The 14,484-nt window shown below is 33.4% G+C and overlaps 1 protein-coding gene across 1 annotated transcript in view; it reads right to left on the reverse strand.

Annotated features, from left to right (window-relative positions):
* Positions 1 to 9,845: 9,845 nt before the first annotated feature.
* LOC109541471 (amphoterin-induced protein 2) overlaps positions 9,846 to 14,484 on the reverse strand; it is a 32,835-nt gene continuing 28,196 nt past the window's right edge. Inside the window, exons 3-4 of the mRNA XM_019910331.2 lie at positions 12,170 to 12,706; positions 9,846 to 10,203 (exon numbers count right to left, since the gene is read on the reverse strand). Of these exons, the coding sequence (XP_019765890.2) occupies positions 9,880 to 10,203; positions 12,170 to 12,706 (861 nt within the window). The 3' untranslated portion in view covers positions 9,846 to 9,879. The remainder of the gene's footprint in view (positions 10,204 to 12,169; positions 12,707 to 14,484) is intronic.

Genomic DNA, 14,484 nt, shown 5'->3' on the forward strand with positions numbered 1-14,484 from the left:
GGCAACTTTAATGCTACTAATGAATTCAGGTGCTGCTTTATGTGTGTTAAAAAAGCTCAGAGTTGTTTCCCTGTACCTCCTGTTATATGAGGTATCTAGCATACCTTTTAGATGTGCGTTAATGACCACTAATTTATTTTTAAACCTATTTCTCAATAATTCCAGCGCTTGTTTATAATTTTCATTGGTTAACGGTAAGTTATTAATTAAATTTGAAGTTTCACCCGACAAAGCACCTTTTAAATATAGAAACTTTTGCACATCATTCAAGAATGAATGAGTATCKATTATTGCTGAAAACAAGTCAATAAAAGCTTGCCAATCTTCGACTTTACCGGAAAACGTGGGAATATTTACACTTGGCAACCTCGCATTACTCCGCGGCATTGCCGAAGTTACTAGAAACAAATACAACTTAAAATAAAAAACTAATTGTCACATCGCCCCCTAGACGAACTTACGGGGTTGGCAGGAGAGACAAACAGATCTTATTTACTCAGTTCCCAACAATTATGTATTAAAATTAGAACAAGTATTGATGATGATATTTGACTGTAACTGAAAAAATTAAATAACATAACTAGTGAGACTTGTAATAACATAACTATGTGGATGGACATTTTATTTATTTTTGATTGTCACGCTTTCGTTCTTGGCGGATGATATTTTTCCAGTTACAAGGGTTTTGTTGACAATTCTTGGTAGATTTTGCTGTTCCTGTTTTCTAGGGGTTATAAACCCCGTTCTAGTCTTCAGTGACTCTAGAAAGGCCTTCCAATTGATCTCACTTGTACCATAATAATCCCAAAAATACACCGAAAAAGTTATGTTTACAATTCTCTAGACCATCGCAGAACAACTCGTTAACCACATATATTTTCATAACTCATTCATGATTGACGATTGATGCTCAAATTTATAGAAAGTTAAATTGTAAATCGTTGAATTGATGATTAGTGAGCTTTTAGTGAGTTTTTTGTAAAACAAAACATTTCTTTTATTGTGCATTTTCTATCCAGAAAAATATGCAAGTTTTGAGTCTTCATTGAAAACATAGTTTTATTAGTCACTATCGCGTAGTGAAAATGTAACGGGCTATACAGCGTGATTCAATATTGGCGTCATTCCTCTGGAGATGTCGTCTGGCGGTGTTTTAGAAATACAGAAAAAATAGTAAAAAAAATAATTTTTTATTAAAAACTAAGAGAAATTGTTGTTCAATTTAAGAATTTGCTGGTCTCTTGCAGCTTTTTCGTATTTGTCTTCGTGTTCGAGTTATTTGCACAAATATAAGGCCATGTAGGGTTACTGGCTGATTTCCCATGAATGTTCTTATATTTTTTTTGCGTCCTTTCGTTCACATTTGTTTGTGGAAGAAATTGATTCCATAATAAATTGAAATATTTATTACATTTTGGTGTATTTTTTGTTGGAGCAGTTTGCAGCCGATAAACCTCAATTATTATAACTTAAATTAAAGTAAAAAAAAACAAATGTAAGTTAACTCGTCAGCCATCGCTATTTTAACTTCAACTTGCACTTGAATATTCCACAAAAAAGTTTCTGAAAGGAGTTCAGAGGGAGCGCACCCTGTATCTTGTTAAACATGGGCCTGAGAAAAAAACTTTAATAGAAACTCGATTTATTTTGAGGTCTTCTAAACTGCCCTGCTCTGGGTCCATAAAGTTTTAGAACACCCTGTATAAAGAATGGGAAGAATTATCTAATTAACAAGAACTGCAATTTAATTTTAATTTAAATTTGAATGTACCTACGTACACAAAAACACTAACCATATTAGTACAAAATTCTCTTTTCAACTCAAATAATGCTTCAAAGATCGTACTTGTTTTTCCCTATTTGAGTCATTCAACGACTTTGTTTCAATATGTTGCAATTCCTTTGCGCAGGAAGCGGCTCTTTAAGCTCATATTGAATTATTTTCCAATTAAAAATCTACCTAAGAGCCTAGTCGCTCTATTCTCGGAACTGTTATAATGGTTGATGGTGTTCCGGTCAGGTATTAAATGAAGAAAAATTAATTGCATGCCCCTCATAGGCATGATTTGGGGTTAATTGAAATCGTTTTTGTTTTTTGGAGAAAGCGAATTTTCAATGTAAAATTTACTTTTTGCCTATCAAAAACATAGTTCGGTTAAGCAAATTCTAATGAGCGAAGTGGTAAATTAGTTTCGAAACAATCAACTTTAGAATACGAATCGATATTCATCGCGGTTGCCAAACTTGCTAATGCACTAAACCTAAATTAAAGTTCCTCGAGTAAGAATGATGGGTTTTTGGCTTTGGTGCGAAACCTTATTTGAGTTTCTTTAAGCAGAATAAATGTTGTTTAGATATTTCACCTCGACGAGTTCAATGAAAGGAAAATATATGAGCGAAGGAAATTGTTTGTGTATTTGCATTAGTTTCCGATATAGAAGTTGGTACGAAAATTAATAATAAATAATTAAAACTTATCTAATCAGCATTTCACAAAGCGCGAGTTTCTTGCAAAATACGTTTTCACGTCGGACAATGGCATCTTTCAAGTTTATAATGAATGATCTCCTTAAAGAACGGGGTTTTAATTAAATGTGTTTTTTAATATAATTTTCTTTCGCAAATAAATTTTCAAAGAGGACACTTTTCAAGCTTTCGGGTAATTGAACTAATTTGCAATTATTCCTGTTTCTGCCAATGCATCATTTTCAGAGCAAGCCCAATTGATTGTCCGTGCATATTAATTAGTATTAAAAGTGTTAGCTATTTAAAATGCAAAACCTTTCGTAAAATTGGGGTGTCATAAAGAAATTTGTTTGCAAACTACCAGCAGACCAGAGCAATTTCAACTGACACACCTTAAGAGGGCAGTTATGCCTTGAGGTTTTATGAATTTTAAAAACTTTTAGAACTTCCATTAATATTTAATATTCGCCACTCGTTTCAATGCCGTAACTATAGCTTAAATTAGCCTTAAGTTATTTTTCTATGTTTGCTTAATTTAATTGCAATTTCGGAAAGAGTTTTCAGTCTCTCAAATATTTAGCTTTGCCTAAGTTAAATTAAATTCCCTGAATTACTTAAATATTGAAAGTTTGTGCTAATGGAGATTTCACTAATTAACTTCCAACAAAACTCGCCAGATTTACGATAAATCCACAGTAAAAGTAAAAATGATTTTCGTTAAAGTGAAAGAACATACTTATTTAATAACTGTCGAGTGGCGAGCCGACACTTTAGCCCTATTGAAATAGTTCAAAACATCTGCGTTTGACATTGAGAATGCGAAGATTAATTATATTAAACTGCCTGACGTCTGAGCCGTGCACAATGAGGGACAATCCAAAAATTTTCATGAAGTTGGGGCAAATCATATCGTTTAAAACATGTGATATTCGCCTACCACGACTGACTATTCGAATGCAAAGTATGCACAAAATTTAAATTGTTAGGAAAATGGAAACGATGTCATTCGAAAACGAAAAAATTCAATTTCATTAGAGAACAAATGGAGTCGGACATGTTTGAAATTGAATTTATACTCCTAGTACACAATGCATCAAATTAACCCAAAATGTCGAAAACGACTTTTAACTCTCGACGGTTAATCGGGTAAGCGGATGACGTGTCGAAATACTAACACGACTTCCCAGTGGCAACACAATTCATGTTTAGATGAATTATCCGATTGGTAATACGTTTTAAATGCCACAAGTGTTCATTAAACCAGAATGGTCTTCTATAATTCGAATTCGGCTTCAATCGGTTGGAATTCTTTGAAACACTACTCAGTCCAAACGAATATTTTATCAATACAAAAATATATTTTAGCCCAAAAAAACTGAACATAGGACTCTGAGCGATTAGCACGTCGGTTTCATACAGATTAAGCAATTTAGTAGGTATTTTGCAAAATCTGTGAATTTTCAATCGACCAAATTCCAAACCATCCAGCGGCTTTTGCAGTGGTTAAATGCGAACACAGAGTTTGATACTATTAGTTCAGTTTCGTGCGAAACTTATTAGTGGCGCAACTGAAAAACTTTACAAAATTTTCAAATTATAGGAAACACACGATTTCTGCCTTATTGTTGGCTCAAATGAAATCATAGACATTTTCGGCACATTTTAAGCGTTTTTTGAGCGTTCACGATGTTTAACCGACGATTTCTTCCTTAGTATTGACCCAAAAGCTTTGATAATTCGAACAAATTCGTCGAAATGCACGTGCATGTTCTTGTTATGTGGAAAGTAGTCGATTGAGATCAAAAAACACGCATGGGAAATTTTGATTGTTGGCCGACATTTTTCCAAGGGTGGGGGTCCATTTTTTGAAAAATTAAAATTTTCCCGAAATGACTATTTCTTCCTTACTATTAACTAAATGCACATTCATGTGCTTGTTACGTCGAAAGTAGTCGATTGCGCTCAAAAAACACGCACGTGAAAGTTTTCCAAGGGTGAAAATCGATTTTTTGAAAAAATAAAAATGTTTTCAAAACATAAACATCTTAAATTTTACATCATTTTCAGCTCACAGACGCAAGGAATGTATCCAGCAAATTGAAAAACGGGCTAGAAGTTGAAGATTCGAAATAACAGACATTTTCGGCACATTTTAAGCGTTTTTTGGGCGTTCACGATCTATAACCGACGATTTCTTCCATATCATTGACCCAAACATTTTACAAATGCATTTTTATTTGTGACCTTACGTCGAAAGGAATCGATTGAGCTCAAAAACCCCTACCTATGTAGAATTTTGATTTTTGACCGAAATTTTCCAAGGATGAGGGTCGATTTTTTGAACAATTAAAATTTTTTTTCAAAATATCTCCAATTTTACATCAATTTTAGCAGACAGACGCGAAGAATGCATCGAGCAAATAGAGAAATATGCTAGAAGTTTCAGATCCGAAATAGTAGACATTTTCGGCACATATAAGCGTTCAACCGACGACTTCTTCCTTATTATTGATCCAAACACTTTGAAAATGCATATTTGTGACCTTCTGACGTCGAAACGAATCTATTGGGAGCAAAAAACACGCTTGTCTAATTTCGTTTTGTCCTAAATATTTCCAAGGGTGGGAGTCGATTTTTTGAAAAAATTAAAAATGTCTTAAATTTTACATCATTTCCAGCTCACAAACGCGAGGAATCCATCGAACTAATTGAAAAACATGATAGACGTTACAGATTCGAAATAATAGGCATCTGCGGCATATTCTAAACGTTTTTTGAACATTCACGATTTTTAACAGACGCTTTCTTCCTTATTATTGACCCAAATACTTTATAAATGCATATTTGTGACCTTCTTATCTATATGAAAAATGTAATGTAAATATTTTTTTGTTGGAGGAAAAAACTTTTACCGCTCTTTACAATGGGAGCGAAACGAGTCCTCCAGAGGCCCTCATTTCAGTTCAACAGGTTGAAAATGAACGTGCAATAGGCAAGGACAACTGTATCACGGAAGTCAAAAACTCGCCAAAATTCACTCTGTCCAGGCGCAGAATTTGGCACGTAACAACTAATTGAGGAATTGTGGCTCTCTAAAACGGCACTAGCCAGAACACTTCGAACCAATGGAGTATAAAATGTTGCGTATAACAGGCGGAAAGATCTGTAACGCTGGCTTTAAAATTTACGAAAATTATTTCTATAAGAGGAAAAAACCGTCCATTTGAAATTTGTTAAATTTACTATGCCCTTTAACAATGAGAGTGAGCATGCGAATCAATTCTTCACAATCCAAATTTGGGTCCCACTAGACTATAAATTCGAGTGAATTTCTCGGGGAAATTTGCATTACAGATTTCGACAATTCGCCAGACATTTCTAAAAAGGCGAAAATGCAGTCGACCGGTGGTTGATAAAACAGACTTTGCTCCTTAAGCTGGAACCAGAAAGAACTTTTCAGATATTCCCGTAGATCGCTTCTAATAATAAGAAAAACTGCATTTGCTGGAACAGATTAAGCACATGCGTTCAATTATTCGAGTTTTCAGAGAATCTTTTAACACTTTTTAAGTTCACTCATTATACCACCAGACCATTCCTCCTTACGAATGACCCCCATTTTAAATCATCCCGTACTACTTGCTTATTAAAACACTATTTTGCGGCTTAAAACAATCTTTCGGAGTCAATTCGATTGCGCTAATCTTCCCTTTGCTTAAAATCGATGCCCCATTACATCTTAAAATTTTTTACAATTTGCAAACGAACGAACATAAATGTTAACCCACGATCGTAACTGAAATATATGAGGTTATTTAGCTTAAACGTTGTTTTGTATTCCTTTTTCAGGTCATTTGTTGCAGCCTTAGAAAAAGAACGGATGCTTTTCGGTACTCGCTTTAATGCGAGAATCTTCGCAAAAAAGGCGATTTTCTGCTTGAAAAATTATTTGGCAACCATACTGCGGTGCATGTAAAATGTTTTGTTTAGAAAAACTGTTATTACAGCAAACGATTTACGGAGTAGTTGGTCGCGTGCCTATTTTTTCGTGGCTCAGACCCAACTAGCAAATATTATTAAGAAATACAGAATTGTTCTTTTTTGTTCCCGAAGGGGCTTATCGTCCCTTTATTATACGGACCATTAAGCCGTCCTTTAAAAGTTAAATTCTCCATTTAATCTGCCATAGTAGAATTGTGCCTCGTAGGGATTATCGCTGCGAGAAAATCTAACTCTAATAAATCAAATAAGTTTTCAGAACACCTGAATCAAATAGAAAGAAAGTGTATTTTTGACACCGATTTTAGATGAAACAGTGTTATTTATGACAATGCTGAGATCGAATTTTCTACTTACACATAAAATCTAAATTTATTTTAGTTGACTTGTGCTTTTTCATAACGTTTGCCAGGATTTATAGGCTAATATGTGAGGAACACACACAAACACTTCGATAAGTTTGATCAGTTTTTGTTTAAAATTCCTCAACGTTCTCTGAGCTAACATGTTTATATTATTATAATAAATTTTATTACACAAACCCATTAAACCAATGTACCAAGCAACTGTTTAAAATTGGAGAAAGCTTGCTACTATTGCAAAATATAAAGTCAATGAGGAGCGTTGATATTGAAGGGTTAAAGAAAATACAATTTCTAAATATTGCAAAATTCGTAACTTCCAAAGCCAATTGATATGATTTGTTGATTTGGATTTGAAGGTTGAACGATGCTACTTTCCATTGTTCATCCCAAAAAATAATCATCTTCTTTACAAGTTGACATTTTCCTTATTCCTGCTTACTTTGCATCTGGATTTTTCTTAAAAAGTGATATTGAATAAAACATTATATTTCTAAGTATAGCAACACACAAAATGTACATTATAAACCATAGAAGCACTGCTTCTTTGTTGCACTATTTTATTAAATATTATTATATTCGGAGAAAACGGCACTGTCCCAGTTTTCTCTTTTTATTTACTATTAAAATTTAATTAGATACTGAGAAACTGCATTTATTAAATCGTATTGCGGAAGCGTAGGTATAGTTAATTTAAAGTTGGAGCAGAAGTTGGAAGCTAAAATTCCAGAGTTCTTTATGCATTCGTTATTTTCAGTTTTTAGTTGCTTACTGTGTTTTAATGATATTCGTTTCAAGAATTAGCAACAACTAAACTTGGGCTTTCAATTAAATCTTGATCCAACAGCCCCCATTTTTGATAATTTTGTCATATTCAGTATTAAAAATAAGTGTAAGTTTGTGTAACGATGTCTATTCTAAAAGTGTTTAGTTTTCGAAATATTGTCAATTTAATGTTTTCATATGGCTATTTTGCAGCATCTTCTTTTAAAGCCTGTCACTCTTAGTTGCCATGACGGAAGTGGCCATTTTAAGTACATTAAAATCCCAAAGGAATGATGACAGCTGTCAGTTCCCTTTTGAAAATAATTAATAATCAGGTCGGGACGCTTAAATTATACAAACGAAGATTATTTAAACTTTTTTATTATTTATGGAGAATGTGATAAAGTTGTATCAAGAATCGTTTATGTATAATTTATTATTATTAATTATATCAGTCACTGGTATTAAGACGTATTCAAAATTCGTGAAATTTTCTATAATTTGTTTAACAGCACAACATGAAGGCTTCGGTTTTTGGGGATATCGAATGGTAAATGTGCCACATGTTCTTGATACAGCTTTATCACATTCTTCATAAATAATAAATAAGTTTAAATAATCTTCGTTTGCATAATTGAAGCACTTTGGCATAATAATTTTTTTTTCAAAAAATAGCTGACAGCTGTCAGCATTCCTTTGGCATTTTACTGTATTAAAAATGACCACTTTTGACATGGCAACTAAGAGTGACAGAATTTAAAAGAAGATGCTGCAAAATAGTGATATGAAAACATTAAATTGGCAATATTTCGAAAATTAAACACTTCTGGAATAGACATCGTTACACAAACTTAAACTTATTTAATACTGAATATGGCAAAATTATCAAAAACGTAAATTTCCATTTCAAAAAATTGATTTAAGGCGGTTTTCTCAACTGTATTTTAAAACTTATTTTTTAACACTTTGTATTGATAGTTTTCAAAATATTTCCGAAATTTCAATAAAGTAAGTCCTTTTCAACAATAAATTCGACACAAATAAGGTAAGACGTTTCCTTATTGGGAAAATGAATAATTATTCGAGTGGCTGCAACTGTCATTTTTGACATAAAATTCCAAATATATCAAAAACGGTTAGACTTAGGTATCGGATATTATACAGGATATTGCGTATGAAATATATTTAGGATTTGGAGTAGAATTTAAAAATGTAATAATATATAGGGTGTTCCATTTAAAATATTTAAAATAAGCAAGTTGATATCTACTTCCGGTATAACCGGAAGTGTGGCCATTTTGAAAATATTTTAGACCGCCAATGACTTTGGCACACTGTCCAATTTTCAAATTTCTCCTAATTACAGTTGGTCATCGATCGCAGCGGTTCCCGGTGGGACACCCTGTATAAAGTAATTACTTTACTGAAGGAAATTCATATACAAGTCACGTTTAATTTTTTCGTCGCCTTTTAAATCGAATACTTCACATATCATCGGAAGCAATCGACAGTTTGGAAAAATGGTTGGGGAAGGTTGGTTAAGAAAACACATCGTCAAACCGCATTTAAAAATCAAATCGCAAAGTTTTGGGCCAAATTTGAACTTCTCATGTGTACTTAAACATTAACAGTTGGAACATCTCAAAAGCAAATTTCCTAAACTAACTAGACCAACTAACTAATGAAACTATATGCACTTAACAATCTTGAGTCGTGAAAAAAATCCTATTTGCGCTGAAATAGTAATTTAGGAATTTAGCTTGCATAAGCTAAAGTAATTGGGTGTGTGCTCTTTGATGTAAGCAAAACCTCCACGCTCCCAAATGCAGTTTCCCTTCAGCGATTAGCTCCAGTACAAATTTCTAGCATACATGAGGCGTACAAGGGGTAGGTACAGCTCAAATCGGTGACACGCTCTAAATTAAATTGTATTATCTCAGTATACAACGAGACTTGTTTACTACCAAATCTAATTATTATTACATATAGCAATCCCTTGTGCATCTATATGCAGCCACCTCAGTTTAGGAAATTCTCATTTTCCTGTTGTATAAGCTGTAATAAGCAAAGCTCATCAGAATTCCCACAAGAGATTCGTCGCAAATTTAACTTTCCGTTTAAACGTGCGGCGCAAAGAAGTCCCCCGACTCTAACTCTAACGCAAATGGGATAGTGTTGGTTTTTCGAGCTCTAGTGGAAATAATTTATTTGCATGTTTCCAAAGGGATCGCAGGTTCTAATAAAACACAATTCCATTGCTGAAAAGTATTTATTCTAAAGTTAAGTGCTACAGTTGTACATCTTCATGCGAGTCTGAATAATTTTTCAACTCAGCTCCAAAAGCTTCTTTTACAAAAATCATTGGATTTTTTCCCCTTTTTGAAGAAGATTGCTCAGAATATGACGTTTGCCGTAATGCTGAGACCACTGCAGGGTTACCGGTCTGCGCTGTATATCCACCTGACGTAGAGCGTAAATCAAAATACTCAACATAGCGCTCAAAACTGGGAGCTGAAACTGGCCGATGTTTGCCAGTTAAGGTTGGCTTCAGGTAGGGCTGATTACGACCATTATTTCCGATTGCAATTGGTCTGACGATAATCGGATGTAGCTGCACAATGGAAAGACAAACATTCGAAATTAGAGTGTCTCCAAGAAAACCTCATTGTATCCGTCTAGACACACTTTCGAGTCGGAATTGAGATTCGATTTATACGAACCTGCAGTTCCGAGAGGAAATTATGCCCCGACTCGGAACATTGGCTTGTTCAATTCAATTTTATGTGCCATTTCATTAGGGTGCAGCAAAAGCAAAACATCGGAAGGTTCGCTCGTTTGCTACCGCCTTAAGATTGGCATCAGTTTTTCCCAACAGTGTCACCTTCTAATCAACAAAATATTGCTTTTAGGCGCACTCAACAAAGTTAATACTAGTGCTAATATCTTATAAAAATGCTAAAAAACCGATAAACCAATTGTAGTGATATCAGAAGTGTGTACGAAAAAAAGCCTCATTTAATTCTGGCGAAAGTAATCACCTATTTTAAAACGCAGTTTTAGCCATAGTATTAGATCGGGTTAACGCATCACCTTCTCTTAATAATTGCAAACAACACTCATTGTTTAGATACCCAAATTTCCAGTTCACAAACCATCTTTTATGTGTTAACTGAGAAAATATTTTGAGCCTTTTACGGTTTTACGGTTTCGCGTTGCAACTCTTCCCGAAATAAGGTTCTGATGTGCATTGTTTCAAAAACGGAAAAATAAAATACATTGCAAAAAACTGAGAAAAAGTCGAAAAAATGAAAAGGATTATTAATGTAAAAATCTAAGTTAGTTTAATAGTTTAAATATCAATTTATAAGAATTAATTATTATCATTTATTTTGATTTGTATCAATTATAAACATTCAGCCTAAATATTTGAAGTATTAAAACTATTTTTATTATTTTAATTCAATATCACCGTTTTAACTTTAATCGTTGATTTCAACGTTAGGAAAATTATATTTGATGTCGAAAATCTCCAATGTTAAATGCGATTAATATGAAGAAGATTTCGACGAATTTGCATCAAAAGGAGAAAAGCAATTTGCGAAAATGTAGACGACGCCTAGAGCATCGACTGGCCTACTGTACAACGCTGAATTAATAGCAAGTCGACTGCCATAATTGCAAGTAAAGTTTTGTTCGATATAAATTTTCTGTAGCTATTTATTTCAACGGTTGCCTGCTTTAGTTTTATTTTAATTTCGATTGTTTTTTGCTGCAATTTTTCGAAGTTCAGCCCATATTTATTGTTAGTTTGCCAGCATCAATCATTTAGAAATATTTCTTTTTGACTTAATTTATTCAACCCACTAAATATCCGATAAGAAACAATCGAAAAACTTAAGTCAACCAAGTAACTAAACAAGATATTGACTTTAATATACACGGTGGCCTAGAAAATATGAGCTGAGACCGATAAAAATGGGTACAAAATAAAGCGCCGAAAACGCCGATCTTAAAAATCAGGCAGGATTGGGCCCCACAAATGAAGTAAAATAAATAGTTGTGAATGTATGCTTCAACCTTAAACTAATTGACGTTAATTTCTCATTTAAATTTTAATTTTTGTCATTAATTCTTTTCAATTATCAGCTTGTTAAGTTTGGCGCAATCGACATCATATTGTAACTTGTAAATCTTCCTAAAAACCAAACTTGCATTGGACAACAAAATGTTGACCTGAATCCCATAAGAATTTCGATAATAATTTGAAATATGCGATGTTTACCTGGAACCATTCGTTAGTCCTGTTTACTGAAGCTGATCTTAGGATAATTCGATAAACAGCAATTTCGAGACCCACACAAAAACACTCAACTAATAGCCCCTGGATATCCGAAATGAATGCCTTATCAACTGAACAAAAGACAAATATGTGGTCGAAATGCTGCTTAATTACGGGTCGGATGGGATCCGACAGGTTGTCGGAAAATAGCAGAATTTAATCCCCATCTAAATGATCACGACCATGATTACTCGCAACAAAAAAACCGTGTCTCTCGATAAATTACTCATTGATTTACCTGTAGTTTGTTTGAATATTGATTTGCTTCTCCACTGATTTCATTAATTATGTCCGGCTCAGCAACAGCCGGTTGTAGTGGAGGTTTTTTCAGTACAGATTTCTTGAGTGTCGGTACTTGAACATTGGCAACAATTTGTTCCGGTTTTCTCTTTTCTTTGGACTTTGACTGTCGTTTACACAGAGCCATAATTATAGCGACAAAACACAAGGAAGCCAGCACAAGTCCTGCAGCTACGAATATGGAAGCCACATCAATAGAAAAAGCTTGGCCCTCTTCTAATCTAATGGGTTCCTGTTTGAGAATTATCATAATGGTGTAGTTTGCCGAGGCGGCACCTGCGGGATTTTCTGCCAGGCAGTAAAATGTACCATTGTTTGCCGAATTTAAGTTGTAAATGAACAGACTGCTCTGCTTTTCCTCCTCGCCTTCCTCCGTAAAATATACGAAGCGCAATCCGGCGGATGATTCGCTGTTGTTTTGTAAAACTTGCCCCCGAAATATCCAGGAAATGCTCGCTGGTGGCACTGATTTTACCTAAAAGAAAAAACAAATTATACTGTATGGTTCTTGAGTATTCTTGCCGTACGTCAATAAAATCGTTAGCGGAATTATTCTATATGAACTGTTTTGCGCCGGGAGGTTTAAACACTGAATGAAATAACAATGTAAGTACAGATTACCGTGGTGTTTATTCGGGGCAGATTTGCGTTGAAAAATGCGGTATTGGTCAAATTATTTTCCCACATATAATTTATTTTACGCGATATGTATTTATAGTTCATAAAATTTCTTAATGCCCTGAAAAACTATGTAAAGGACAAATAATAATTTAAACTCACATTTACTATGGCCTGAAACAATGCATTAAGTTGACATGGTAATTAATTAATGTTTTTATTTTATTATAAAAACGAGTGCGCAAAGAACTTCATGAAACCTATCTCGTTTTGTTTTTCTGTTATATCTGATCTCAGCTTGCTTTAAAATATATGTATATTATAAAACCAATGATATTTTCATTTTTAACGCTACCACATTCATCACGGTTCTTCTTCTACCATGTTATTACGTGTACGTTAAGTGCATAAATTGAAAATTGTCCGAACTTTAATGGAAAAAACAACAATTGCTTCCTTCTATCTATATACTTATCTTACTTTTCACTTAGCAGCACAACATTAATACGCTCCAATTTCCATTCTATTGGAACTCATCTTCCTAATCAGCGATATAAGCACTTTAATTTCTTGCCAGTTTTATGAGAACTGATCTGATCTAAGGGTTGCATCTCGAAATATAGAGGGTTTTCCGTAAATATCTTAAAATATTTTTAAAGCCTGTTCTTCTAGTCATTCTGGCAATTTTTTTAATTTAATATTTCGTTGTTGAGTTATTTGATTTCCAAAATGGCGGAATATAGTAGTTTTTGTTGTTTTCCTTTAAAACTGTTAAACATATAAATTTTGGTATGAATCATAAGCTAATTGAGTGCCATTTCATGATAGTGTTTCGTGGTTCAGTTTGCTTTTATACAGGGTAGAAATGTGGAACCCCTACTTTTGTTTTGTTCAGAACTTTTTTGTGTGCACTTAAACTTTTCTCAACATAATTTTGATACTTACTACAAGTTATGTACCAACTTTTTTATTTCTTACGGTTTTTTGTCCAAAGACCACTAGTTTTCCCGCAAAAAAAATAAAATAATTTGCTTCTATGCCGTTCTCAAAATGTCTAAGTAACTAAGTTATTTTAAAAAAATCAAATAACGTTTTCAGATAATAATTTTGGTACGCATTATTAGTTGAAATTAATTCCTGGGTTTCAGTCATTTATTGTCTTTATTTATCAATTAAAATACGCTTCGGTGTATTTTTCCACCATCATGTTTTTCTAAAATAACATAGTTAAAAAAAAGAATTTCATTAATTTAAAAAACAATCACAGTTCGTCAACAGCCTCATCATATCACCCATTAAAATACATCACAATTGCAACACTTTGAAACATTCTAAAATTAATTAGGCCTAATAGGTGATTAGTTAGGACAATCAAATTTGGGAAGAGACTAGAATTCTTTGTTCAGATACTTAAATATTTTTACTTACAAGTGTAGCGTCGTTGCTGCTTTAAGCCTTGGCATACATTTGGAGTATTAATTTTGTCCATTTTGGACACAAAGCGAATAAAATATTGTTTATATTGATTTCTTTGACTTTTAGCTATTTTTCTTTGAATTCTGAGAATATTATTTTTGGTTTGCAAAATTCTTCAATATACCGGGTGTTAGTTAATATTCTATGTTTATTTCATTT

The sequence above is a fragment of the Dendroctonus ponderosae genome, unplaced genomic scaffold (genome assembly GCF_020466585.1).
Source record: "Dendroctonus ponderosae isolate FM_Combo_2020 unplaced genomic scaffold, Dpon_F_20191213v2 Dpon_F_20191213_1, whole genome shotgun sequence".
Lineage (NCBI taxonomy): Eukaryota > Metazoa > Arthropoda > Insecta > Coleoptera > Curculionidae > Dendroctonus > Dendroctonus ponderosae.